Raw genomic sequence first — 26,638 nt, forward strand, 5'->3', positions numbered from 1 at the left:
TACCTCACACTTTTTTGTAAGGTACAATTACTGACACGTTGAGAAAATGTGATAAATATGGGCTTGAAGACTCTTTCAGTCACTCTTATTCTTCGCTCACTCTGTCACTCTTTCTCTCTTTATGTACAGTATGTACAGAGCATGCTTCTTAGAAATTGTTTCTTCAACTGTATTTACTGCAATGCAGGGAGTAGTCTCACAATAAATACTCAAATATTTTTGTGGAATGGTGTGGCTGTTTCAGTTCTGCCAGTGCACGGTGTCCATTCAGTCAGATATTTTTTTTTTTTGTAAATGTATGATTTTCATTAGTGCTGTCAAAGTTAACGCGATAATAACGCGTTAACGCGATCTCAATTTAACGCGATTTTAAAAAATAGTGCCGTTAACGCAAATTCTAATTTGGCCCTGCGAGTCACCCGTAGTTCCTGTTGAGGCTTGTCGCGCGCTGCTTCAATAAGAGTACGTGTGAGTGATGGAGAAAGGCATAGACATATAAACATCCTCACCGCCATATTGGATGGGGCAAAGTGGAGATTCTTCAGCCGTCTCTGTTACAGCGTCTAGACAGTAGCCGAGAATAAAGATGCCTCATTCATGTGCTGCGTTTAACTGTACCAACAGGTTTACCGTCCAAACGAGATCACATGTGATTACCTTTCACAGGTGAGACTGGAAAAATACTTTTCAATACTGTTCCTTCAGTCTTCAGTTTCCCAGCTTATCTCCACCGGGTAGGTGTAGAGTTATAAGCAGTGAGCATTAGATAATACAGTGCCACACTATGATAAACGTTTTTGAACGTATGATGAATGTTTTTATTTTTATGTTTTTTTTTCTTCTTTTATGGCAAATACTTCTCTTCAAAAGAAACTAATGAAGAGTAAAATAAAACATTTTTTTTATTTTCACAATGATATGCACTTTATTTTTTATCCCTTGGTTTTCTCATCTAATATGGAAGTTATGGATGTCAGTGGCTGTGACAAGATGTGTTATGCTCTGCAATAAAAAAAAAAAACATTGGTACAAAGCAAGCCCATTCACTTTTTTATGCTGATAAGAGAATTACAATGATTTTTCATGTGACAAAAATTTGCGATTAATCGCGAGTTAACTATGACAGTCGCGACATTAATCGCAATTAAATATTTTAATCGCTTGACAGCACTAATTATAATATAAACATTTCTGTACAGATCAGCATGGTTCAACGTACAAGACAAATAAACATAGGTCATCCTGCATATCCCCATCCCATATCCATTTTCTCCAATGTCATCACCTATCTACTCCCACCAGTTTTCAGAAAACCATCAGAAACAGAAATCAATTGAATTTTTTCCAAACAGTTCTTCGGATTAACCCAATCATACTTTCCAGAGGTATGTTTCCACATCTCCCAAAAATGATTCCATCATAGTTTGAAGCGAGTGTTATGTAAGTGCAGTGTAATACATATGTACAGTGGTGCTTGAAAGTTTGTGAACCCTTTAGAATTTTCTATATTTCTGCATAAATAGGGCCTAAAACATCATCAGATTTTCACACAAGTCCTAAAAGTAGATAAAGAGAACCCAGTTAAACAAATATGAGAGAAATATTATACTTGGTCATTTATTTATTGAGGAAAATGATCCAATATTACATATCTGTGAGTGGCAAAAGTATGTGAACCTTTGCTTTCAGTATCTGGTGTTGACCCCCTTGTGCAGCAATAACTGCAACTAAAAGTTTCCGGTAACTGTTGATCAGTCCTGCACACCGGCTTGGAGGAATTTTAGCCCATTCCTCCATACAGAACAGCTTCAACTCTGGGATGTTGATGGGTTTCCTCACATGAACTGCTCGCTTCAGGTCCTTCCACAACATTTCGATTGGATTAAGGTCAGGACTTTGAATTGGCCATTCTAAAACATTTAACTTTATTCTTCTTTAACCATTCTTTGGTAGAATGACTTGTGTGCTTGGGGCCGTTGTCTTGCTGCATGACCCACCTTCTCTTCAGATTCAGTTCATGGACAGATGTCCTGACATTTTCCTTTAGAATTTGCTGGTATAATTCAGAATTCATTGTTCCATCAATGATGGCAAGCCATCCTGGCCCAGATGCAGCAAAACAGGCCCAAATCATGATACTACCATGTTTCACAGATGGGATAAAGTTCTTATGCTGGAATGCAGTGTTTTCCTTTCTCCAAACATAACGCTTCTCATTTAAACCAAAAAGTTCTATTTTGGTCTCATCCGTCAACAAAACATTTTTCCAATAGCCTTCTGGCTTGTCAACGTTATCTTTAGCAAACTGCAGATGAGCAGCAATGTTCTTTTTGCAGAGCAGTGGCTTTCTCCTTGCAACCCATGCCATGCACACCATTGTTGTTCAGTGTTCTCCTGATGGTGGACTCATGAACATTTAACATTAGCCAATGTGAGAGAGGCCTTCAGTTGCTTAGAAGTTACCCTGGGGTCCTTTGTGACCTCGCCGACTATTACATGCCTTGCTCTTGGAGTGATCTTTGTTGGTTGACCACTCCTGGGGAGGGTAACAATGGTCTTGAATTTCCTCCATTTGTACACAATCTGTCTGACTGTGGATTGGTGGAGTCCAGACTCTTTAGAGATGGTTTTGTAACCTTTTCCAGCCTAATGAGCATCAACAACACTTTTTCTGAGGTTCTCTGAAATGCTCATTTCTGTGGTAATGATCAAACATTGGGACTTCTACAAGATGGGTATAGATATGTCCCGTGCCTCCAACACCATCAAAAGATCCAAAATCCTCGAAGTGCTAGACCAAGCAGGGTGCAACGAAGATGAACTCCGACTGGTAAGACGACTTCTTGCAGGCACCAAGCTGAAGGTTAGTCAACACCACCTACTCAGCAGATTTTGAAACAACTATTGGGTCCCCACAAGGAGACAGTCTGTCCCCGGTGCTGTTCATCTGCTACCTTGCCTCTGCACTGTCATCCATACGGAGAAGTTCTACAAGACCAAACCCTCCAATTTCAGATCTAGGTATGCCACTAGAAATGGAATATGTGGATGATGTGGATTTTGTTGATGAGGAAAAGGACACACTGCAAAGACTCCTTCCAATAGCTGTCAAGAATCTGAAAGATTCAAACCTGTTTGTTAACGAGGGTAAGACAGAATTCACTCACATCTACCTAGCGGATACAAAGGAAAAAGGAGAGGACGACAAACCCCTCCGAGGAGTGGAGAGCTGGAGGAAAAGTAAGATCCTTGGATCCCTACTCTGCAGCTCCTCAGACATAGAAGCATGCTGCATCATGGCTAACATCACCTTTCAATCCTTTTGGAAGCTATGGATCCGTGGATCGAAAATTCCTCTGACAAAAATGTTGCAAATATATAATGCAACTTGTGTCTCGATAATGCTGTACAACTGCAACAGCTGGGCAGTGCCAAAGACAGCCATGGACAAACTTGATGCCTGTCACCGAAAACATCTGCGCAAACTCGCAGGGTATCAGTGGCCGCACAAGATTTCCAACAAGGCACTGTACAAGATGTGTAATACTATCCCACTGTCAACAAAAGTAACCCAACTCAGGTGGTGCATGTTTGGACATATCCTCCGAATGCCGGCAGACACTCCAGCACAAAAAGCGCTGGACTTTGCCATAGTGGGATGCAGCAGGTATAGGGCAAGAAGAGGAAGACACTGTACAAACTTACTAAGTGTCCTGAGGACAGACCTCAAAAACAAAGGGATGGGAAATCTCAGAACTGCAAAGAAACTCAGAGAGCTACGGCAGCTCGCAAGGAAGAAGACACAGTGGAATGAAAGGAAGAAAGACTGATTGCAGCCAGAAGTTGTTTCGACAGCAATACTGAGCTGCAGAATACAGTGGATCATCATCTTCTGAAATCTCCTTTGTTTGTGCTATGATATACTTCCACAAACATGTGTTGTGAAGATCAGACTTTGATAGATCCCTGTTCTTTAAATAAAACAGCGTGCCCACTCACACCTGATTGTCATCCCATTGATTGAAAACACCTGACTCTAATTTTACCTTCAAATTAACTGCTAATCCTAGAGGTTCACATACTTTTGCCACTCGCAGATATGTAATATTGGATCATTTTCCTCAATAAATAAATGACCAAGTATAATATTTTTCTCTCATTTGTTTAACTGGGTTCTCTTTATCTACTTTTAGGACTTGTGTGAAAATCTGATGATGTTTTAGGTCATATTTATGCAGAAATATAGAAGATTCTAAAGGGTTCACAAACTTTCAAGCACCACTGTAAGTACAATAACCCACCCTATAAATGGGGTCCGTAAGTAACATATGTTACTATTGAAAATAATGTTTTTTGTTTTTTAATTAAGCCTGTCTTCGATTCCTACTAGCATTCTGTGAATGTTTTTTTGTTGTTGTTGTTTTTTTTTAGTTTCTCCCTATATCTCTAACCACATTGCTGAAGTGCTGCTGCTCTCATTGCAATTTGCATAGTTAGTTAGTTTAGTTTAGTTGACAGACTTATGTCCAAACCATACAAAACAAGAAAGATAAAGAACTATAAAAAACACAAATATATCACATACAAACATACAGACATTTCAGCCAGTGCGCCCTCAGTCTGGATGTATAACGGGAACAGCTCACGAGGGGATCTGAAGGTGCAACCATGATGCTGTTGGTGGATTCATCCAGACGACACAAACTTAAACATCAAGTGTCTTAAAAGCGCCTTAAGTGTGTTCACTCCAACTGACACAAACATCTGACTAGCACTCCCTCCTCTGGGAGTCTTCAGTAGGATTCTCATTGCATCATTGTAGGCAACTTGTAACCTCTGCGTGCTGGATTTTCTATAAACTGACCACAAATGGGCAGTGTAAAGTGGTGTACAATATGCTTTGAACAGAGCAACTTTAACTTGAGTAGAACAGCTAAACTAAGGTAAGCATACTTTTTAAAGGTGGTGTTTTTGAACTATTATGATATCAAATTGAGGGATAGTATATAGTGTTAAGCAAACAAAGACATAAGAGGTGCTAATGCTCTTTAACCTCATTACATTTTGATTAACACTGATTGACTAGGAAGCATATGCTTCCTCTGAGACATGTGAAGTCAGCCACTGCAACTTTTCAAACTGCTGCTCATGTTACATCACAGGGCATCTGAAAAAAATCTCAGAGGGACATTCTAACTGCGCACTTCTGCACATGAGCTCACAGTCACCCATGATTGGCTTGTGATTTCTTTCAGAGGTAGACAAAGTACCCAACTTCACTTAAGTCAAAGTACAGATCCCACTGGTCAAATGTTACTCCGATACAAGTGAAAGTTGTACAGTCAATTTTTTACTTAAGTTAAATTACTGAAGTACTTGCTTTTAAAAATACTTAAGTATTAAAAGTACATTTTCTGTCAATGCATCGTTGTATTATTGCCACAGCGCTTACATTTCTGTCTTTGGTAATGCCGTTACCAAAGACAGAAGTGTGAATTCACAAAATGAACACATGCTGTGCCATTATGGTGGTTTAACGTTAAGCTAGCTAGTCAGTGAAACTCCACCTGATATGCTAGCAGACTCTTTTCAAACTCGAAATCATATTGGGTAGCTAATGCTACTAGAAAAGAAAGATTTCTACATTCTGTTTATTTGGCAAGATTATGCTAAAACATATTTCTGAAAGCACTTCAGATAAGTTAACATTATTCATGTTAGCGTAACTCCATTTTTACATGCTAACTAACAGTGTCCAAGTTAACTAGCTATGTGTAAACGTTAGCCGTGGACAAGGCTATGGCAACTTGGCGGGCAAATACGTAGAAAGTCATTTGACTAACCAGAATGCTATTGCAACGTTATCACTAACTCTAAAAGAACAGACAACTTCACTGCAAGCTTTCTCTTGGTCTTTCCTCAGGAGGTCATGGAAGAAGAAGCAGGAACCCTGGCTGTGGACACTCACCGAGGGATGCTTCATTCCTAAAGAGCTAAATTCACCGAGCCTTGACCAGTTCAGGGAGATTTCCCTGCTGGACGTGGAGGGGAAGGTCTTCTGGGCAATTATTGTTAGAAGGTTAGCCTCGTACTTACTTAACAACAGCTACGTTGACGCAAGTGTCCAGAAAGGAGGAGTACCGGGTTACTCTGGATGCCTGGAGCACATGTCGGTAATCAGTCAGATCATTAAGGAAGCGAAGAGGAATAAGAAGACCCTCTCAGTGGTCTGGCTAGATCTCGCCAAGGCTTACCCAAACGTACCACACCAGCTCATCTGCAAGGCATTGGAGCATTACCAAGTACCACCAGAGGTCGTCAAGCTGGTGATGTCTCATATGGACTCATTGCAGATGAGGTTTAGCGTGCGGGATTTTACCACCAAGTGGCAGAGGCTTGAAAAGGGGATCATGGCTGGCTGCACAATATCGGTTTCCCTGTTTGTGGCAGCTATGAACCTGCTACTCAAAGCAGGAGAGTCACAGTGCAAAGGACCGATAGCAGGTGATGGGACAAGGCATCCAGCCTGCAGAGCCTTCATGGATGACATCACTGTGATGACCCCATCCATTCTCGGGACACGATGGGTCCTGAGTTCATTGGAGAAGATGGCCACTTGGGCCCGCATGCAGTTTAAGTCTGGCAAATCCAGGAGCTTTTGCCTCCTGAACGGGAGTCTGTCGGAGAACACCTTCAGCATTCAGGGGTCGGAGATTCCAACCATTCAGGAGGAGCGAATCCGGTGCTTGGGGAAGAGTTACGACAGTACCCTGAAGGATAGAGGGAACTTCGAGGACACCTCAGCCCAACTAAAGGAGTGGCTGAGGAGAATCGACAAGAGTTTGCTGCTGGGCAGGTTCAAGGTGTGGTGCTTCCAGCATGGCATCATACCAAGACTCCAGTGGCCATTTCTGCTTTATGACTTCCCACTAACCAGGGTAGAAGCAATGGAGAGAGTCTGCAGCAGGTTTATCCAGAAATGGCTGGGTGTCCCTCCAGCGTTTAGCTTAGTCAACCTCTACAGCAAGTCATCAGTACTCTGTTTACCATGCTCCTCCATCGTTGAAGAATTCAAGGCAACCAAGGCAAGGGCAGCGTGCACGCTTTTACTCTCCAAGGACACAAAAGTCAGGCATGCAAGCACCACTATCAGCTGCGGCAGGAAGTGGAAACCCCTGGAAGTGGTGAAGGAAGCAGAAGCCTACTGGATGCATCGGGAAATCGTGGGCACTGTGTGTCGGGGACATCTAGGGCTCGGCAACTACAGCGTCAAGAGCTGGGCGAAAAGTAGCACACCAGATAGAAGGGACTTGGTGGTGCAAAGGGTCCGGGAGACAGCTGAAGAAGACCGTCGTATTAAAGCGGCGGGGCTGGGCTCCCAGGCGCGTTGGATGCAGTGGGAAGACGCGCTCGAGAGGCCACTGTCTTGGAAAGAGCTGTGGGCTACTGACCAAGGCAAGCTGAACTTCCTGCTGCATGCTGTGGCCGATCTCCTACCCACACCAAGCAATTTTTTTTTTTTTTAAAGATATTTTTTTGGGCTTTTTGCACCTTTATTGGATAGGACAGTGTAGAGACAGGAAATGAGCGGGAGAGAGAGAGACGGGAAGGGATCGGGAAATGACCTCGGGCCGGAATCGAACCCGGGTCGCCCGCATTCATGGTATGGCGCCTTAACCACCTGAGCCACGACGCCCCCCACACCAAGCAATTTGAAGATCTGGGGCAAGGAGCAGGAGGCATCCTGCAGTCAGTGCGGCACCAGCCTCTGCACACTGAACCACATTTTGACCAGCTGCCCAAAAGCTCTCGCGGATGGGCGTTATAGGTGGAGACACGATAAAGTCCTCACCGAGGTCGCTAAGTGGGTCGAACTGCAGAGAGGCAACGTCAACAAACAGCTGCCAGCACCACCAAGATTCACAGGCTTCTATCTAGAGGGCAGCAAGGTTCCGAAGGGAAAAAGACCCAATAACCTACCATCTCTGCTGCACCGTGCAACAGATTGGGAGCTGCGCGTGGATCTCAAGAAGAAGTTGGTCTTTCCTCAGGAGGTCATGGTAACTACCCTCCGACCGGATATGATCCTTCTTTCTAGGAGTTCAAAGTCCATCATTCTAGCTGAACTCACTGTTCCCTGGGAAGACAGGCTAGCCATATCCCACCAGGCAAAGAAGGCTAAGTACCAGGACATAGTGGAAGAGGCGAGTCTTGCCGGGTGGTATGCCACCCTCTATCCAATCGAGGTCGGCGCTCAGGGTTTCCCTGCAACGTCGTTGCGCAGTTTTCTGCAGAAGATTGGGCTTGATCCTAAGCAACTGCGGAAGGCTATCAGGGAGATAGCCACAGTAGCCGAAACCAGTTCTAGGTGGCTGTGGCTGTCAAGGAATCGTAGCTGGACCCCTTCTGCAGGTGAAGGCTAACTCAGCCTTTGCCACCCCACTCAGGAGAGGTGTACAGGTTAAGGGGCGAAACACCTGTGACCCTGAGATGCCTGCTGAGGATGCGGAAGGGGTCCCTAGGAACACTACAACACTCCACCAGTTCGATCTTTAACTTCCACATCCTTAGTTGCTCCTGCAGTTTCTGCTTGTAGCAAAGCATCTTTGGTGTTTTTCATTGGAATAAAACATTTACATACCTCAATATGCTAACGCAGGTTGTATGAGTTTTTGTAGGCTGTGATGTGGTTTGTTTTTGGCAAAAAAAAAAGCAAACATTTTAAAATGAAACGAATCCTTTCAGAAAACTGAAACATGGGTTCTAGGAATGGCCATGGGTGTGTGCATGCCCCAGAAGAACCACCTCCTTCCATTCTGCCATCAACTGATCATGTTCAAATAATGCTGCTGAGAAATCACTGAACTTGATTTTATCCAGTCTATGGACATGACGTGACCCTAGTGATTACTGATAGGCTGTCTCAGTGTCACCTGCGAAAAAACAATCATGTTTTAGAAAAGAAAAGAAAAAACACATCCACTTTCAAAGCTGCTTCATAGTAACAAGTAACGAGGACCTTGATAGAAATGTAGTGGAGTGAAAAGTATGATATTTGCCTTTCAAATGTAGTGAAGTTAAAGTCATAAGTTTCCAAAAAAATTAATACTCAAGTACAGATACTCAAAGTGTACTTGAGTACAGTACTCAAGTAAATGTACTTCGTTACTGTCCACCTCTGGATTCTTTGATTGATAGGAGAGAGTAATGTCATCCCTCCCACCTGGAGAGCATGACTAATGGCCCTTTTCCACTACCCTTTTTCAGCTCGCTTCAGCTCACTTCAGCCCGACACGGCTCGCGTTTCGACTACCAAAAACCAGCACGACTCAGCTCGTTTCAGCCCTGCTTAGCCCCTAAAACTCGCACCGTTTTGGAGTGGGGCTGAAGCGAGCCAAGCCGTGCCGAGTGAGGTTGGGGGCGTGAGCAGACACTCCCCTGTGCACTGATTGGTGAGGAGGAGTGTCCTCACATGCCCACACACGCCCCGCGAGCGCGCTGGGATCTGTAAACACCGTAAACCCGGAAGAAGAAGAATTACGAATTACGAGAATTTCTGAAGCCTTATGCGCCTCGCCTCATCTATACGCTCTTGCCAGTCAGTATCTGTTGGCGTTGTCAGTGACAACAAGCCACAGCACCAAGACCAGCAACATTAACGACTCCATGTCCTCCATGTTTATTGTTTACTATTCGGGTCGTGAGACTACCGCTTAAAAGCTCACTGAATCAGTGACATACAGAGCATCGTGGACGAGTTCGCGGAGCGCAAGGCTCGTCGTATGCCCTTCAAATAATGCGCGCAGTAGGCTATTGATGTTTTATTATGAGCCATGTACAGTATGTCACCTAATGTTTTTTTTTGTTTCTGAGTTACATGTTCGTTTGAAGGACTTAATGTACAAAATAACATAGTTGCACCCCGGAGTGTTGAAATTGGTAAACACAGTGCATTCAGTGAGGTTTGCACCGCCCTCCTTTTATTTCTGACTCTTCCTGTCACCGTTGCAACCTCTGAGCGCTCATTCGTATGCCCTTCAAATAATGTGCGCAGTATAGGCTATTGATGTTTTATTATGAGCCATGTACAGTATCCTAATGTTTTTTGTTTCTGAGTTACATGTTCGTTTGAAGGACTTGATGTACTAAATAACATAGTTGCACCCGGTAGTGTTGAAATTGGTAAACACCGCAGTTGCGGACATTTTGTAGCCTAAAATGATGTTATGATAAGCTTTAATAAAGGGCCCGGTCATTTGCCCCGCCCCCGGCCCGGCTCTGACTTGTTCCGCCACTGTCACTGATGTCACTGTTTGCGCTGCTTAACGACATCACGTGACGTCCACCCACTTTCGCTAACTCCACCCAATGTGTCCACCCACTTCCAGCCAGCACGGTTCAGCGCGGTTGTAGTCGAAATGCAACTCCAACAGCCCCGCTCCGCTCGACTCAGCTCGACTCAGCACGGCACGGCTCAGCCGCGTTTGTAGTGGAAAAGCGGCATAATTATACTTTCTTGGACTCCCGGCTATGGATGGCTGTGGTGTCATCAGGATTTGAACCCACAAATGCTTTTCTTTTGGGCAATTCAAAAGTCTCATGCATATATGTTAGTGAGAACAAAGAAATACAAACAGGAGTGAGCTGGTTAAATTTAGACCTTAAACATCTTTTAAAACTAACAATAAGCACATTTTTTATATATTGCTGACTTTGAGCTTTAGCAATAGCCAGATGTCTAGCTTTTGAAAATATGCCCATGTAAACCAAGGACAAACATGGATTTATCCTCTGCAACAGGATGGTAGCTATACAAAATTAGGGGGAGTGAAAGGATACCATGCCATTTTTCAATAAAATGTTTAGGTCCTGATTTCCTAAGATACCAAAGTAAAAAAATATATATTTTTGTGTGTTTCTCTGTCTCTCTTCAGGTATAAATCTAATGAAGAGTATGTATATGTGAGAGGGAGAGGGAGGGGGAAGTATGTGTGTGGTGAGTGTGGAATCCGCTGTAAAAAGCCCAGCATGCTGAAGAAACACATCCGCACTCACACAGATATTCGTCCCTATGTCTGTAAGCACTGCAACTTTGCCTTCAAAACTAAAGGTGAGTCATGCAGTTTTTTGACACTACACTATTTTACTACTCAGCAGAGCTTAACCACAAACCTTTATGTACTGTAAAAGTATAAAAAAAAATCCATAATGCATTACTGCTGTTTGTTAATAATCCTTTCATATAATCTTTCAGACTTAATTTAATTTTTTAAATTGCACCTCTATTAATTTCCTTCCTGACAGGGAACCTCACTAAACACATGAAATCGAAGGCACATGGGAAGAAATGCCTGGAGAAGGGTGTGTCTGAATCATCTATAGATGAGCTGGAGACAGAGGAACCAGGTAGGATATTCAGATACGGTGGCGGCAGCGGGGGGGGACCACCCCCCCTAAAATTATGTTGGGGGGGCTGCACCCCCCCAAGTTATGATGGGAGTCCTTTGACTATTTACAAAGAAGAAAAGGAAAGAGTAGTGTGAATAAACAGCCCACTACGCGCCTTTGTTTTCATCTCATCTCATTATCTCTAGCCGCTTTATCCTGTTCTACAGGGTCGCAGGCAAGCTGGAGCCTATCCCAGCTGACTACGGGCGAAAGCGCCTTTGTTTTCCCTTATTAAATCCCACTGCATCCCTTCATCCCGGCATCCCAGCAGCATCCCTTTGTACTGTAGGAGGGTAGCATCCATTCGCACCAAAACCAATGCAAATTAGCCTGGCCCTGACGTCACCGATTGCCTTCGCTTTCCGGGATTTTCTTTATTTGGCTTACGCAGAACTGCAAAACCCATCACTTTTACTAGATAAGCTGTTTTATGAATATTTTGTGGACTAATTAACCCGTTGCTGTGGCAACTGTCTAGACATGTCTGATCTCCTTGGGTACTCATGCCAAAGTGGGGACCCTGTGACAGCAAGGCTATGGCAGTGTCACTACATTTGTATCTGACCGATAACTCGTGTCCTGTCCGGATGGCTAGATAGCATTCACGAGGCGTACAAACAGTTTTGGGCACCCAAAAACTTGATGCTGCTCTAGATCTACATGAATTCGCTTGCTGCCCTGACCACTCACTGAAAATCAGTATGAAGAGGAAAGTCCTTCCCATGCCATATGGCGCATTAGGCGGCGCCAGTCTCCAGGGGGGCTAGTCCTCTGGTAACCGCAAGTTAGCCTAGTGGTTAGCGTGTCTGCCTCTCGATTGGGAGATTGCGAGTTCTACTTGCGGTCGGGTCATACCAAAGACAACCATAAAAATGGTACCTACTGCTGTCTGTCAAGGCACGCTGCAATATGGATGCGAGTGGGAGTCAAACTTTTGCAGAGTATGAAGAGGAGTTTCAGACAAATATCCATTGCAAACTTTTTGGGCTTGACAAAAGCACCCAAGTTGCTTGATGATAACGAGGTAAGTTTTCAGTATAAATTTTGTTAACATCCCAAGTCAAATTTCACAAACCAAGAACTGAATGACTGTTTACTCGCACTTGAGACTAAAGGAAAGACAGTTATTTGTGCTCTTGCTTTATACCACGTAGCTGAGCAGGTATATAAATCTATTAGCTCTTTAATTCAACAAGGACATCGAGGACAAATTTTCTCACATTTTGTTTTTGTGTGTGGGGGGGGGCATGAGAAAACTAAGACAATGTAGTTTTTCCAATTTACCGACACAGTCCCAATCGAGACATTAAACTTAGCTTTACTCCACCAAAATTTGCCTCTCAAAATGTGGGAAATAGCGTTTTAGAGGGTTAAAAATTCCAAAATTTCCCGGGGGGCATGCCCCCGTAACCCCCTAGATTTGGCACACCTTCACCGCGCAACACGTCATCACCCCCCCCAAAAAAAAAAACTTCCTGCTGCTGCCTCCGACATACACTGCTCCACTCTCCAGCTGTAGTGCAAAAAGAGGTATTCTCTTTAAAGGGCCCATGGCATGGTGGTTTGTTGATGCTTTAAACAGGCTCGTGGAGGTTCCCGGATGTTATATCCGCAGCCTTTCTCAAAATGAACCCTCGGCACGTAGATATAGCCTCCTGGGAGAAAGCCCCATTTCAGCGCTTTTCCCAGTGCGGTGTTTTGCTAATGAGAAGCAGGAGGCGGGGAAGGGTAGAGGGTGGGGGCGGGTCTTATCATTAATATTCATGACATGTAAGCGTGTTACCTCTGATTGGCTAACAGCACTGTGACGCTACCTCCAGTGGGTCAGAACAAGCGGATGTGGGTGTCTTACTATGGCGAGAAAGAAGGAACAAACCGCGAAGGGAAAAATACCACGCGCTGACGTCATTAAGGTGCGACGCGAGGAAATAAAATAAATTCAACAAATGTTTGGGTTTTTACTGAACAAACAAACAAATAAAATGAATGAGTGACTTAAAAAAAAGAATGTGGGTGTCTTTGTAAAAACTGTTTTGATTGGCTATTATAACACAGCATGCTGCATGTTTTGTAGCGCAGAGTACCTGGCTAACTGCAGGAAGCGGTTAGCTGCACAGCTAATGTAGCCATTGCAAGGCTAACGTGGCACCGATTTTAAAACACGGCAAAACGACTTAACAGTTATACACTTACTTGTTCGGTGTTTGTTGCTGATGCGGCAGGGATGCTTGGTACGGATCCAGGCTTCAGTGACAGTTGATGTGCAAAACCTGCCCTGTACTGTCCCAAGTTGTAGAAACATTCATCAGGAAAATGCTTCCGACAAACATACACTGTCTTAGGTAGACTCGACGGCGTATTATTGGAGTAAATAAAATTAAGCCACTGCGTCTTCAGGGGCTCTCCCGTCGGCAGTAAAAACAGACTCTTTTCTGTGTTGTCACATCCATGTACAGCGCAACTTCCATGTTTGGTGGCAACTTTTGAGCTGGGCAGGCAATCCATACAGTGGGTGGGAATCCAGAGGGGGGGCGTGGGGATCATCTCCCTTGCTGACGTAGGCAAGGGAAGAGTTTATCAACGCGCCGTTTTGATGCGCCATTCTCAAATGTTGGGCATAGTTTGGTTTACACATTATGACATTTCTAGCCACTGGGGTGACTTAAGAAGGTCAGAGGAACTCATTTTAACGTTAAAAAACCTCAGAAAGTGAAAATTTCATGCCATGGGACCTTTAATGATGAAAAGTAGAGTATGACTGGAGTATGTATTAATTTATGATTGCTGCCTCAATCTGAAGACAGCAAACCATCTGTGATAGCCATTAAACAAATTTTATTAATGCCATTTTGTATTGCTTGATTTAAATGATTAACTATTCATTCTGAGTGATTGTGTAATAACTAAAAATGTATATGATGGCTTACAGTAGCTTCAATTTAAGTGACTTCTACTTCAGTACTATAGTCGATAGCATGTGTTGGTTGATATCTTGGATATTTTCTTACATTCACTGTTTGAATTCATGTATAATTGCAGCTGTGTGGGTTAATGGCGACTATGCATGGTGCTATTCGCACCAGTTCCATAGAGTTTGTTTGTTTGCAGATGTTAGACACTTGTATCAAAATTGAACAAGTATTTTTTTCAAGTAATGTTAACAGTGTAATGTTTAAAAAGTATTTTTAGCAATATACATTCAACTAACTGTACCAATTGCAATTTATTATTATTATTATTATCTCATCTCATCTCATCATCTCTAGCCGCTTTATCCTGTTCTACAGGGTCGCAGGCAAGCTGGAGCCTATCCCAGCTGACTACGGGCGAAAGGCGGGGTACACCCTGGACAAGTCGCCAGGTCATCACAGGGCTGACACATAGACACAGACAACCATTCACACTCACATTCACACCTACGCTCAATTTAGAGTCACCAGTTAACCTAACCTGCATGTCTTTGGACTGTGGGGGAAACCGGAGCACCCGGAGGAAACCCATGCGGACACGGGGAGAACATGCAAACTCCACACAGAAAGGCCCTCGCCGGACCCGGGGCTCGAACCCAGGACCTTCTCGCTGTGAGGCGACAGCGCTAACCACTACACCACCGTGCCGCCCTTATTATTATTATTATTATTATTATTAAATGCTAACTTTGTTCGCAAAAGAAAATGCAGATTTTATTCTTTTTTTATTTTATTTCTACAACAATGAGCACTTCAAAAGTTTTGGCATATGAAATTTTCCCCTGATAGAAACTGTAGCTGAATTTTATCAGTCAGTTTCTCGTTGTCCAAACCTTGAAAATCATAAATGCACCATTAAATATGATGATAAACGTTGTAGTGCTTTCTTGGGCACTCAAGCACAGTGCACTCAGGTTTGTGAAGGCCAGCTGAAATTGACTGGTTTGCCATAAAGAGAAGCTTTCTAATCTGGCCTCCAATTTCAGTTGGTATGCTGTATATAGAACTGAAAATGAAAGCCACCCATCTCTTTCTCCCTGCCAGACTGAGGAGTGCCAAGGACACTTTATTCAGGCATACACTATTCAGCAGGCTTTAAATATAGTCGTGAATGATGGAGGCACGATACAATTATATGAACATGCTTACTTGAGTAATTAATGAACATGTCTGAATGTATGATTATCTTTGTAAGATACTTGCAACGGGCTGTCTAATTGCATTTGTCTCTGGGTCAGGCAGTAATATGTTTACTTTTCATTTCATATGTCCACCTCTGTTTTAACCCAACACCCTTTGTGTGTTTCAGGGACCAGTGAGGGGCAAGTATATGAGTCCGAGGATCAGGAGGAGCACCAGTTCTCTGACATTGAAGACTCTGAAGATGAAGATGATGAGGATAATGAGGAGGAAGAGGAGGAGTTGTCCTCCCATGAAGATGCTCCTTCATCCTGCTCTACAGATACCCACCAGTCAGACAGTGGTCCGGGTTCACAGACAGATCCCACAGGCCTTACTGGTTCAGAGAGAGAAGAAAGAGAAAAGCAGCTCTCTCCTGTCAAACCATGGAGGAGTGGACAAGCTATATCTCCAGACAGCAAGAGGGCACTGTTCTCCTCTAAGGCCTGGGACCATTCTCCCCGAGCCTTCTCTCCTGCTCGTGAAGGCTCACCTCTCCAGAGTGTCTCCCCCAGGCTGGAACTGTCATCTCCCTGTCGACATCTTTCTCCTTCCCCTGAAAGATGCCCGTCTCCTCTCACAGTGTCCCCGCTCAGGTCTTTCTCCCCACTACGGCCTCTTTCTCCTGCTCACTACAGGAGCTCCAGAGCCCGACTCTCTCCAACACCATTCAGAACTCAACACAGAGCCCACAGCTCTCCTGGACACTTCCACTGGGAACCAAGCACTAAGTCCAGAGAGAGTCAGCAGGTAAGTCTCATGAACACTAGTTAGGGAGGCAAGTGACTTTTCAACTACATTCAGTATTGTATGCCTTTTCACTCTATGACTATATTGTAATGAGCATAATGCCACTATCTGATGTCACCCAAAAATAGGATGGATTCCTTTCTGAGTCTGGTTCCTCTCAAGATTTATTCGTCATCTAAGGAGCATTTCCTTGTCACTGCTACCTCTGGTTTTCTCATTAGAGATCTAGATCCAGATTTCTGCAGAGCTGCTTTATGACAATTTATATTGTTAAGTACTGTACAAATACAAATGAAATAAAAAAGTAATAAAGTACCAGCAGTCAGAGATGGATACTTGTACTGATGAATCACATCCAAAATGAATATGTTGTCTTACAAGATTGGTTGACAGGGTTGGTTTGTCAGTACTGTTGTGGAACGTCCGATCTCCAACGGTATAACTTGTGAGCAAGCAGAGATTGACTGAAGGTAGAAGTTAGTCTGGAATAAATCTGTTCCATAAATGTTGAAAAAAAAAAAGTGCGTTGGAAGTTTGATTGTACAGTATTCACATGTCTCCCTCTACAGGAGAGGCCTAGTACACCCAGCACTGCACAGGCTTCACAGAGGGTGAGCCCTCCACATGCCAGCCTGGTGCCCTCTGCCCTTCACTTTCCTCACAGTGGTCCTCCTACCCATGTACCAATCCCATCAAGAACTGTGGACCGCATGTTCAGCCACCTCCCCTTACATTCACAGCAGCAGGCCCGCATGCCTTACCACATGATCCCAATTGGAGGAATCCAGATGGTGCAGCTTAGGCCCAGATCCTGCCCCAAACTGGAGCGATCTTCCTCTTCCACCCAGTCCCCCAGCTCTCCAAAAGAGGAGTTTACTTTCTCCCTAAGCAAGAGCTCATTGAGCACATCATGGAACTTGCAACCTGAAACAAGCCAGAGTGTTAGTGGGACCCAGAGCCTGGAACAGGAAACCAGGCTATTAGGGCTGCACTGTCCTGCTACAAGCTCCACAACAGCCAAATCTTCTCCACCGTATGACTCTGGTAAGCAAAACAAGAAAATAAACAGTAAACAGTATGGCAGCTCATGGCCCTCCAAGACTCCCAGCATTGTTCCTGAGAGATCTCAAGAAGAGGGCCAAGATACCATTGAAAGAGACAAGAGGAGCTCTGATGACTGTGAGAAGGAATCTAGGGCCTCCTTACACAGAAAGAGTGAACAATCAGAGCCAGAGGAGCCTAAAGAAGGCCAGTCCAAAAATTACCCAACTTCAGAAGAGACTGCAGAAGAGAAATCTGTCCACTCAGATCAGAGCCAGGATAGCAACCCAGACAGCACTTAATAGCCTTTGGGCTTAATCTCAGAATCAACTGATTTATTATTATTCGTTTTGTTTTGTAATGCTACATTTTTATACAACTTTTCAATACTGTTGGTATCTTGGTAAATGTTTGTTTTTGCAATATTCAAGATTGAAATACAATGCACTTTTCTGTTGGACAAAACAATGTTATGTAAAATTGATTACTTCTGTCCCTGAATATTTACTGACATTACATGCAATCCTAATGTATCTATTTAAATATGTATATGTAAAATACTTCTTAAAATAACTATGATTATAAACATTTATAAATGACCAAGTTGAATACTTAAACCAAGAGTAATTCCAATATCTTGTCCCTTGTTCCAGTATTACTCAATATATAGTTACGTGTGCCTTTCCTGTCAGGATTTCTTGCTTGAAGTGTAGAAATGATGAAAGGTTGTGAATTATTTTATAAATATATGATTTGTGTTTCAGTTGGTATTTGTACAATAGTTTTTCTAAACGCAAGTCAGGGTAAAAGAAAGCAGTTTGTACTGAAGTCTGAGATGGAGTGCAAAGGATTTGCAATGAAATTGCACTGAAGTCATATTTTTTATATAGATAACAAGGTATGCTATGATATTGTGTACAGATGATAGGTCTATGATCCATATTTATTGCCATTTGAAAATATGGAAAACATTTTGTTTTTGATTTTTTTTAAATGAAATTTTTATTCTTTACAAATTTCGTTTAGTATGTTTGTTATGTTCTGGAGACTTGAATTAAAGAAACTGGACAGGGTGTTGGTAAAGTTGGTCATCAGCTATGGGATTGGATGTATCAAGAACCTTCCAAAATTTGTCACAGGTATGTATTATTTCTGAACCAATAAAGGTGCACCAGGAATTACTAAATATATCTTTTTGTCAGATGTTTAGGTCTCAAAACCAAGAGGTACGGTATCAACACCTAGTCCTGAAAGGCCTCAGCACTACAGAGCTTTGTCTTTTAAACCACCAGGCTCATCCAGTGTAGGACTTGGTAATTAGCTAAGCAGTTGCTGTGTGGTGGCCCTTCAGGTCTTAAATCTGACACCCTTATATTAAGCTTCTCTTCGTCTCTCTCTCTCTCTCTCTCTCTCTCTCTCTCTCTCTCTTTTGTTCTTAACACTCCCCTGTAATGCATAAGTTTATTTTTCTCTATTCATTCTCTATTAGAGTCCTCTGTGTATCCTACATTACACATCTAGTTTTGAGTGAGATTTCTGTAATAAATCAGTCCACAAACTTCACAACCCACTAGTTTGCAAAAATTTTCCTACCCTACCTGTAATGGTCATTTTTGTGAAATTATGGTGTGTGTGTGTGTGTGTGTGTGTGTGTGTGTGTATAAAAAACAAAGCGGGGTGCTTTACTTATAGTTCAGGTTCATACAAATGAGTTTCAGGATTCAACCACAATGCCAAAGAGCATTCAAAACAACCCAGAATAAAAAGTATTGCAAAGCACAAACCATTAAAAAAATATACTGCTGAAGAAATTAGTAAATAGAAGGAAAACACCACACAGATAAGACCTCTGAAAGAAGACGAGTATTACACTTCAGTGTCTGCCTGTAACTTTGTTACAAAGTTCCTGAATGTTCAGCAAAAATATGGCACATGACAATAAGCAGTATCTTTAAGCACCATGTTTGGGGCACCCTACTGTACTTTTAAGAGGTAATTGTTTTTCGCTTAATTTTATAAGCTTTCCAAAGAAAACTTGTTATAAATATTGACCCTGGAACTTGGTCTTGAATAATTTCCCTGAATTTTCTGAGTGAGTGTCCATATTGGTGGCCGTGGAAAGACTTGACATTGTAATTGTTGCCAAAATTTGCACCTAATAAAAAAATGACATTGTTAAAAAAGATGTTTTCAATTTCACTAATAGGGTCTGAATCATTTTACAAGTGACTGTAACAACACTTTTCTCCAGTGTACACAACCGCCTACACAGGATAATCACATGTTTAGATTAAAATTGTTTCAATATCATGAATGTACGAGAATAATATAATAAATAACAGCTGCATCTTCATCATCATAAAATTGGTAAGACATGTTTTAATATCATGAATGCAACTGGTACTAAATAATTATACAAAAAAGTATAACAGCTTAAGTGTGTCAGCTATGATTCAGTTTTGGATTTGCTCCAGCTACAATATAGACCATATAGACAGGTGACATTGAAGGGAAAAAACAGCCGAAAGCATCTTTGAGGTGCTAGATGCTAGAAGATTCTCTGAAACAGTACAGGTGGGATGAACACCATTCTTCCAAAAGATATTCCCCAAGTTAGTGTTTTGCTGAAGGTTATCTAACACATCTGTCCAAAAACTCCTATAGGTATTCAACTGGGTTTAGATCTGGTGACTGTAAAGGGCATACGTAGCATACAATTTCCATCATTTTCATAGTCATTAAACCTTTCAGTGAGCCCTCATGCCTTGTATGCCATTTTCCATTTGAAAATGGAAACTCATCAGTGTGGATCAAATGTCTGGACACCCAGTCCAGTTCACTGTCTTGGGCGGAAAAAGAAAAACCTCCCTTGATGATTAAACTAGGCGTGTTGTTCCTGTTAATAATAATTATTCATTTGCCTCCTAATCCCTGTTATTGCAGCTCATGAAATGTCATGCCATTGGTCCCAGCAAGTAAAAGAGAAATTGAAAAGGCTGATTCAGCAAATTTTTGAAGTAGAGCTGAATTTGCAATCTTTAAAAAATTTTACATCTTGTAAAAAATGTTTGTATTTTAGGTATAGTTACATAATATAGATTTTTAATTATACTGTAGATCTCCAAAGCAATATCCTTCTTTGAAAAGTGAAACATGAGGGGACTTGACCGCTAAATGTCTCCCGAACAAGTTAAGTAACAGTCCAGTGTTCTCAGTGTTCCTCTGCGGCTCTGTGTGGTGGAAGGGTCTCTCCCTTATTTAAAAAAAAAAAAAATCCAAAAATATTGAACAATAAAAGACCAGACAAAAATGTGAACAAAAACGTGGTAGAGGAAAGGCAGAATGCTAGTGTTACATTGCATCACATAAACAGCATCAACAGTAGTCAGCTTATTTTTAAAGAGCTATGCTCTGAAACAGTGAGGAGGAGGAGGAGAGAGTGATTAGGCTGTTAGCTGGCATCTGGGAGTCTCAGGGAAGTCACAATTAAAGATAAAGTTCTTCAGAAAGAATTGCAATGAGATACACTGCAGGAGACGAAGACATATGCAGAATGAATTTTGCTGTCTTTAAGCCATATGTATGGAATCACTGACACAACTGTATTTGTGTGCTGCTTGCTTAAAGTGCCATTCCACCATTGGATGTATTCTTTGGCATAAAATACAATATATTTTGACAACATATATAAATGGTATCACTAGATAGAGAAATCTTTTAGCTTCAAAATGATATATCAAACATAATTTTTTGACAACAAGTATATTAATTTTGCGACCAAAGTCACCTACCCTTTTAATTTCCGCGTGTGATGTCATCGGCAGGTTCCCCTTCTTGTGTACCACGTGACGTGTGACGTGGCACATATTATCAGCAATGGCGGATAGAACGCGATAAAAATAATACCAATAAATCTAGCTAATACCAATAAATCTAGCTAACTGAAAGATTAACTCAAAATTTTTCACAATTCTTTTGGCCCCCATATACGAGGAGAAATGACTCTCTCACTTTGGGGGTTTCCTGGTCTAAAAATAGACCGACACGTGGTACACAAGAAGGGGAACCTGCTGATGACATCACGTTTCACTACCGCGCGGAAATTAAAAGGGTAGGTGACTTTGGTCGCAAAATTAATATACTTGTCGTTGTCAAAAAATTATGTTTGATATATCATTTTGAAGCTAAAAGATTTCTCTGTCTAGTCATGTTGTCATAAAATGTATTGTATTTTATGCCAAAGAATACATCCAATGGTGGAATGGCACTTTAATATCAGAATGTGTTCATGAACATTTATCAAGACCTTGACTTTTCTGGCTAAAATAAATACACTTGCATAGCTGGTTCTTAGTGGAGGTTGATTTTTTTTTTTTTTTAAATTAAGAATTGTACACCAACTGCACTGTACAAGTTAATAACATGCTTGTATCTTTAGGGTAAGAAATGTAGTAGCAGTTATTAACAACAGATTGAAGTCATTAAAAACAGCTTTCGTTTGTCATTGATGTTTCACCTCATTGCATTCATTATTAGTTTGCCTCAAAAAGATTTTTATTTTTATATTTCATAACATCTTACGCAACTGCATTATATAATCCATCATGTTAAATGTATAGCTTCTCATTTAACTTAGACGCATTATCGAACAATGGTTTCAAATCTAGCATTGTCAGTTTGTTAAAAAGTTACAACCCCAATTCCCAAAAAGTTGGGACGCTGTGTAAAAACTAAAATCAGAATGCAGTGATTTGCAAATCTCATAAACCCTTTTTTTTCCACAATAGAACATAGACAACATATCAAATGTTTAAACTGAGACATTTTACCATTTCGTGAAAAATACTAGCTCATTTTGAATTTGATGGCAGCAACACGTCTCAAAAAAGTTGGGACGGGGGCAACAAAAGGCTGGAAAAGTAAGTGGTACTAAAAAGAAACAGCTGGAGGAACATTTTGCAACTAATTTGGTTAATTGGCAACAGGCCAGTCACATGATTGGGTATAAAAAGAGCATCTTAGAGCGGCACGGTGGTGTAGTGGTTAGCGCTGTCACCTCACAGCAAGAAGGTCCTGGGTTCGAGCCCCGGGGCCGGCGAGGGCCTTTCTGTGTGGAGTTTGCATGTTCTCCCCGTGTCCGCGTGGGTTTCCTCCGGGTGCTCCGGTTTCCCCCACAGTCCAAAGACATGCAGGTTAGGTTAACTGGTGGCTCTAAATTGACCGTAGGTGTGAATGTGACTGTGAATTGTTGTTTGTCTCTATGTGTCAACTCTGTGATGATCTGGCGACTTGTCCAGGGTGTACCCCGCCTTTCGCCCGTAGTCAGCTGGGATAGGCTCCAGCTTGCCTGCGACCCTGTAGAAGGATAAAGCGGCTAGAGATAATGAGATGAGAAGAGCATCTTAGAGAGGCTGAGTCTCTCAGAAGTAAAGATAGACAGAGGTTCACTAATCTGCAAAAAACTGCGTCTACAAATTATGGAACAATTTCAGAATAATGTTCAATGTAAAATTGCAAAGACTTTGAAAATCTCATCATCTACAATTCATAATATAATCAAAAGATTCAGAGAATCTGCAGAAATCTCTGTGCACATGGGACAAGGCCGAAAATCAATACTGGATCCCGTGATCTTTGGGCCCTCAGGCGGCACTGCATTAAAAGCAGGCATGATTCTGTAATGGAAATCATGGGCTCAGGAACACTTCCAGCAATCATTGTCTGTGAATACAGTTCACCGTGCCATCCACAAATGCAGGTTCGAGCTCTATCATGCCATTTGTGAACATGATCCAGAAACACTGCCATCTTCTCTGGGCCAAAGCTCATTTAAAATAGACTGAAGCAAAGTGAAAAACTGTTCTGTGGTCAGATGAATTGAAATTCTTTTTGGAAACCATGGACGCTGTGTCCTCCGGACTAAAGAGGAGAGGGACCATCTGCCTTGTTATCAGCGCTCAGTTCAAAAGCCAGCATCTCTGATGGTATGGGGGTGCCTATGGCATGGGCAGCTTGCACATCTGGAAAGGCACCACCAATGCTGAAAAGTATATACAGGTTTTAGAGCAACATATGCTCCTATCCAGATGATGTCTTTTTCCAGGAAGGCCTTACGTATTTCAGCAAGACAATGCTAAACTGCATACTGCATCTATTACAACAGCATGGCTTCGTAGTAGAAGAGTACAGGTGCTGAATTGGCCTGCCTGCAGTCCAGACCTTTCACCAATTGAAAACATTTGGTGTTTCATAAAACAAAAATACGACAAAGAAGACCCAGGACTGTTGAGCAGCTAGAATCCTATATCAGGCAAGAATGGGACAATATTCCTCTCCCAAAACTCCAGCGACTGCTCTCCTCAGTTCCCAGATGTTTACAGACTGTTGTTAAAAGAAGAAAGGATGCTACACAGTGGTAAACATGACCCTGTCCCAACTTTTTTTGAGACATGTTGCTGCCATCAAATTCCAAATTACCTTATTTTTTTTCTTAAAATGGTGCATTTTCTCAATTTAACATTTAATATGTTGTCTACGTTCTATTGTGAAAAATATATGGGGTTATGAGACTTGCAGATTGTTGCATTCTGTTTTTATTTACATTTTAGACAGTGTCCCAACTTTTTTTTGGAATTGAGGCTGTATTTGAACCAGTGCAGCCATATTGCTATGTGAATCCTTTGTTGCTGCTGGTGAAAAGGAATGAAGAGGAGGAGGGAGAACAGGAATTTAGATGATTTCCAAGGAATAAGCACTTCCACTGGATACATTTTTCTGTTATGAGTTCATTTAAGGTAGCACACAGCTATAATAATAATAATAAAAATAATAATACATTTTATTTATAAGCACTATCTGTAAGAGACAGGATTCAAGATAACTGTAACAAAATATCCAGCGCACTAATTTATCTTGTCATCAGTTTTACATATTAAGTCACAAAATATGCAAACTAAAGAGCGTTACAGATATCAGAAATGCATTCATAAGCAATCGCTCTCTCTTTCACCATTGATTATTGCTGCTAATTAACGCTAATCAGTTAAGTAATGACACAACTAAAAGGATAGTGATACAACTTTGCCTAAAAGAGTGTCTTTAAAAAATAGAGGCTGCAGATTTTGTTTTAAAAAAAGAAAGAAAAAATAATTTAAAAAATAGTTTATTAATTTTTACTAGTGTCCACAAACGGGGATGGCATGGCGGTGTAGTGGTTAGCACTGTCACCTCATAGCAAGAAGGTTCCAGGTTCAAACCCTACAGCCGACGGGGGCCTTTCTGTATGGAGTTTGCATGTTCTCCCTGTGTCTGTGTGGGTTTCCTCTGGGTGCTCCGGTTTCCCCCACAGTCCAAAGACATGCAGATTAGGTAAAATACCCAGCCACTGGGGTTGTACAAGACAGTGTATACTTAGTGCTGGTCCCAAGCCCAGATAGACTGGGGAGGGTGTAAAACCTATGCCAAATCAAATATGTGGAACAGATCCGCTGTGGTGACCCCTAACAGGAAGAAGGAGTCCACAGAAGGTCAAAACGGAAAATATTCCTATCCTTGTGGAGACATTTGGTCACCGCCAAGTTAAAAACACACACACACACACACCAATACCTTCAACAGTAAGTCACAATGTTACATGTTAAAGCACAGCAATAAGACAACAATGTTATAGTTCACAGTAGCAGTGACGTTAAATAAGAATTCAAAATCTGCATTGTGCTACTAAGATTATAGTTTATACAAGAACTGAAGGGTTAAATATGCCTTTCCTTTTTTCAGTCTATTTTCTAAGAGGATTAGGATCATGGTTCGAATTACATTGGAGCCAACAGGAGCTGAGCTCCCATAGAGTGAGAATATCTGTGGGGGTCTCTAAAAATGCAGCATCACTATATTTTAATCACAAATAAAGCTCATTTTTCTTCAATATACTGAGTAATATTTACATTAAAGATAGACAAATAACCTTAAATAATAATAAGAATAAACATCCATCCATTATCCATAACTGCTTATCCTGTGCAGGGTCGCGGGCAAGCTGGAGCCTATCCCAGCTGACTACGGGCGAAAGGTGGGGTACACCCTGGACAAGTCACCAGGTCATCACAGGGCTGACACATAGACACAGACAACCATTCATACTCACATTCACACCTACGGTCAATTTAGAGTCACCAGTTAACCTAACCTGCATGTCTTTGGACTGTGGGGGAAACCGGAGCACCCGGAGGAAACCCACGCGGACACGGGGAGAACATGCAAACTCCGCACAGAAAGGCCCTCACCAGCCGCTGGGCTCGAACCCAGAACCTTTTTGCTGTGGGGTGACAGTGCTAACCACTACACCACCATGCCGCCCAAGAATAAACATGTTTTCCAAAAGAACACTGTGGCAGCGGGGGCGTGGTCAAGCGTCGGTCTGTGACCGGAGGGCGGAGTCAAGGAAGGTAAGTGGCAGAATCACTGCACTTGATGTTGGTTAATCTGTGTTTGTGTGTCTTCCCCAGTGACCGCGCCCTATATAAGGAGAGAGAGAGCAGAGGAAGGAGGTTCCCTCCCAACCACAACGCATGTGTGTGTGTAGAGTGTGTGACAGTGTGAGTGAGTAAAGCTGAAAAGCTAGAATAAAAGAGTTTCTTTTTGGAACTTAACCCAGGCCTGCCGTCTTTCTGTGCTCCACCCATACGAACTGCTACAAACGCATTACAGCTAGGTGCATAATCTCGTGAATGCAGCACCACCAGACCACTAGAGTATGTGCGCAAACTATCTTTTTGAGAGCTCGTGACCATTAACAGACACACACACACATGTTAATCCTCTCAGAAGAAGAACCACTTGACCTTGGTTTCATTCATTGGTTTTCAAGAAAAAGATCACAACCACAGCCTGCTGAAAACAGACCACTTTGGTCTATTTTGTCTGCGTGAGGGTAAGAGAATGGCTTTACACTGTACTAGTAGAATGCATTCTCCCTCTGTTTAAAGTGTAGGCTACAGGAAAATAGCAAAAACAATATGTTCAACAACAACAACAATAATAAATAAGTAAGTAAATAAATAAGAAAGAAAGATTACTGTGTGTATGCAAGTATAGCCTAACGAACCATGTCGCCTCTCACTCACGGAAAGTGCACCAGTTAGGTTATTTATTTATATATTTATCTGCCACGTCCACACTTTTTTTTTTTAAGAGACCCCAACAAAGATCTCATCTCATCTCATTATCTCTAGCCGCTTTATCCTGTTCTACAG

General features: G+C 42.1%; 1 protein-coding gene across 6 annotated transcripts in view; it reads left to right on the plus strand.

Annotated features, from left to right (window-relative positions):
* The window catches only part of LOC132886965 (transcription factor HIVEP3), a 120,402-nt gene extending 101,829 nt beyond the window's left edge, over nucleotides 1–18,573 (plus strand). For all 6 annotated transcript variants that reach the window (XM_060922222.1, XM_060922224.1, XM_060922226.1 and 3 more), the window contains 4 exons: nucleotides 10,935–11,110; nucleotides 11,305–11,406; nucleotides 15,727–16,346; nucleotides 16,916–18,573. In XM_060922222.1, the coding sequence (XP_060778205.1) occupies nucleotides 10,935–11,110; nucleotides 11,305–11,406; nucleotides 15,727–16,346; nucleotides 16,916–17,689 (1,672 nt within the window). In that variant the 3' untranslated portion in view covers nucleotides 17,690–18,573. The remainder of the gene's footprint in view (nucleotides 1–10,934; nucleotides 11,111–11,304; nucleotides 11,407–15,726; nucleotides 16,347–16,915) is intronic.
* The last annotated feature ends 8,065 nt before the right edge of the window (nucleotides 18,574–26,638 follow it).

The sequence above is a fragment of the Neoarius graeffei genome, chromosome 5 (assembly GCF_027579695.1).
Source record: "Neoarius graeffei isolate fNeoGra1 chromosome 5, fNeoGra1.pri, whole genome shotgun sequence".
Classification (NCBI taxonomy): domain Eukaryota; kingdom Metazoa; phylum Chordata; class Actinopteri; order Siluriformes; family Ariidae; genus Neoarius; species Neoarius graeffei.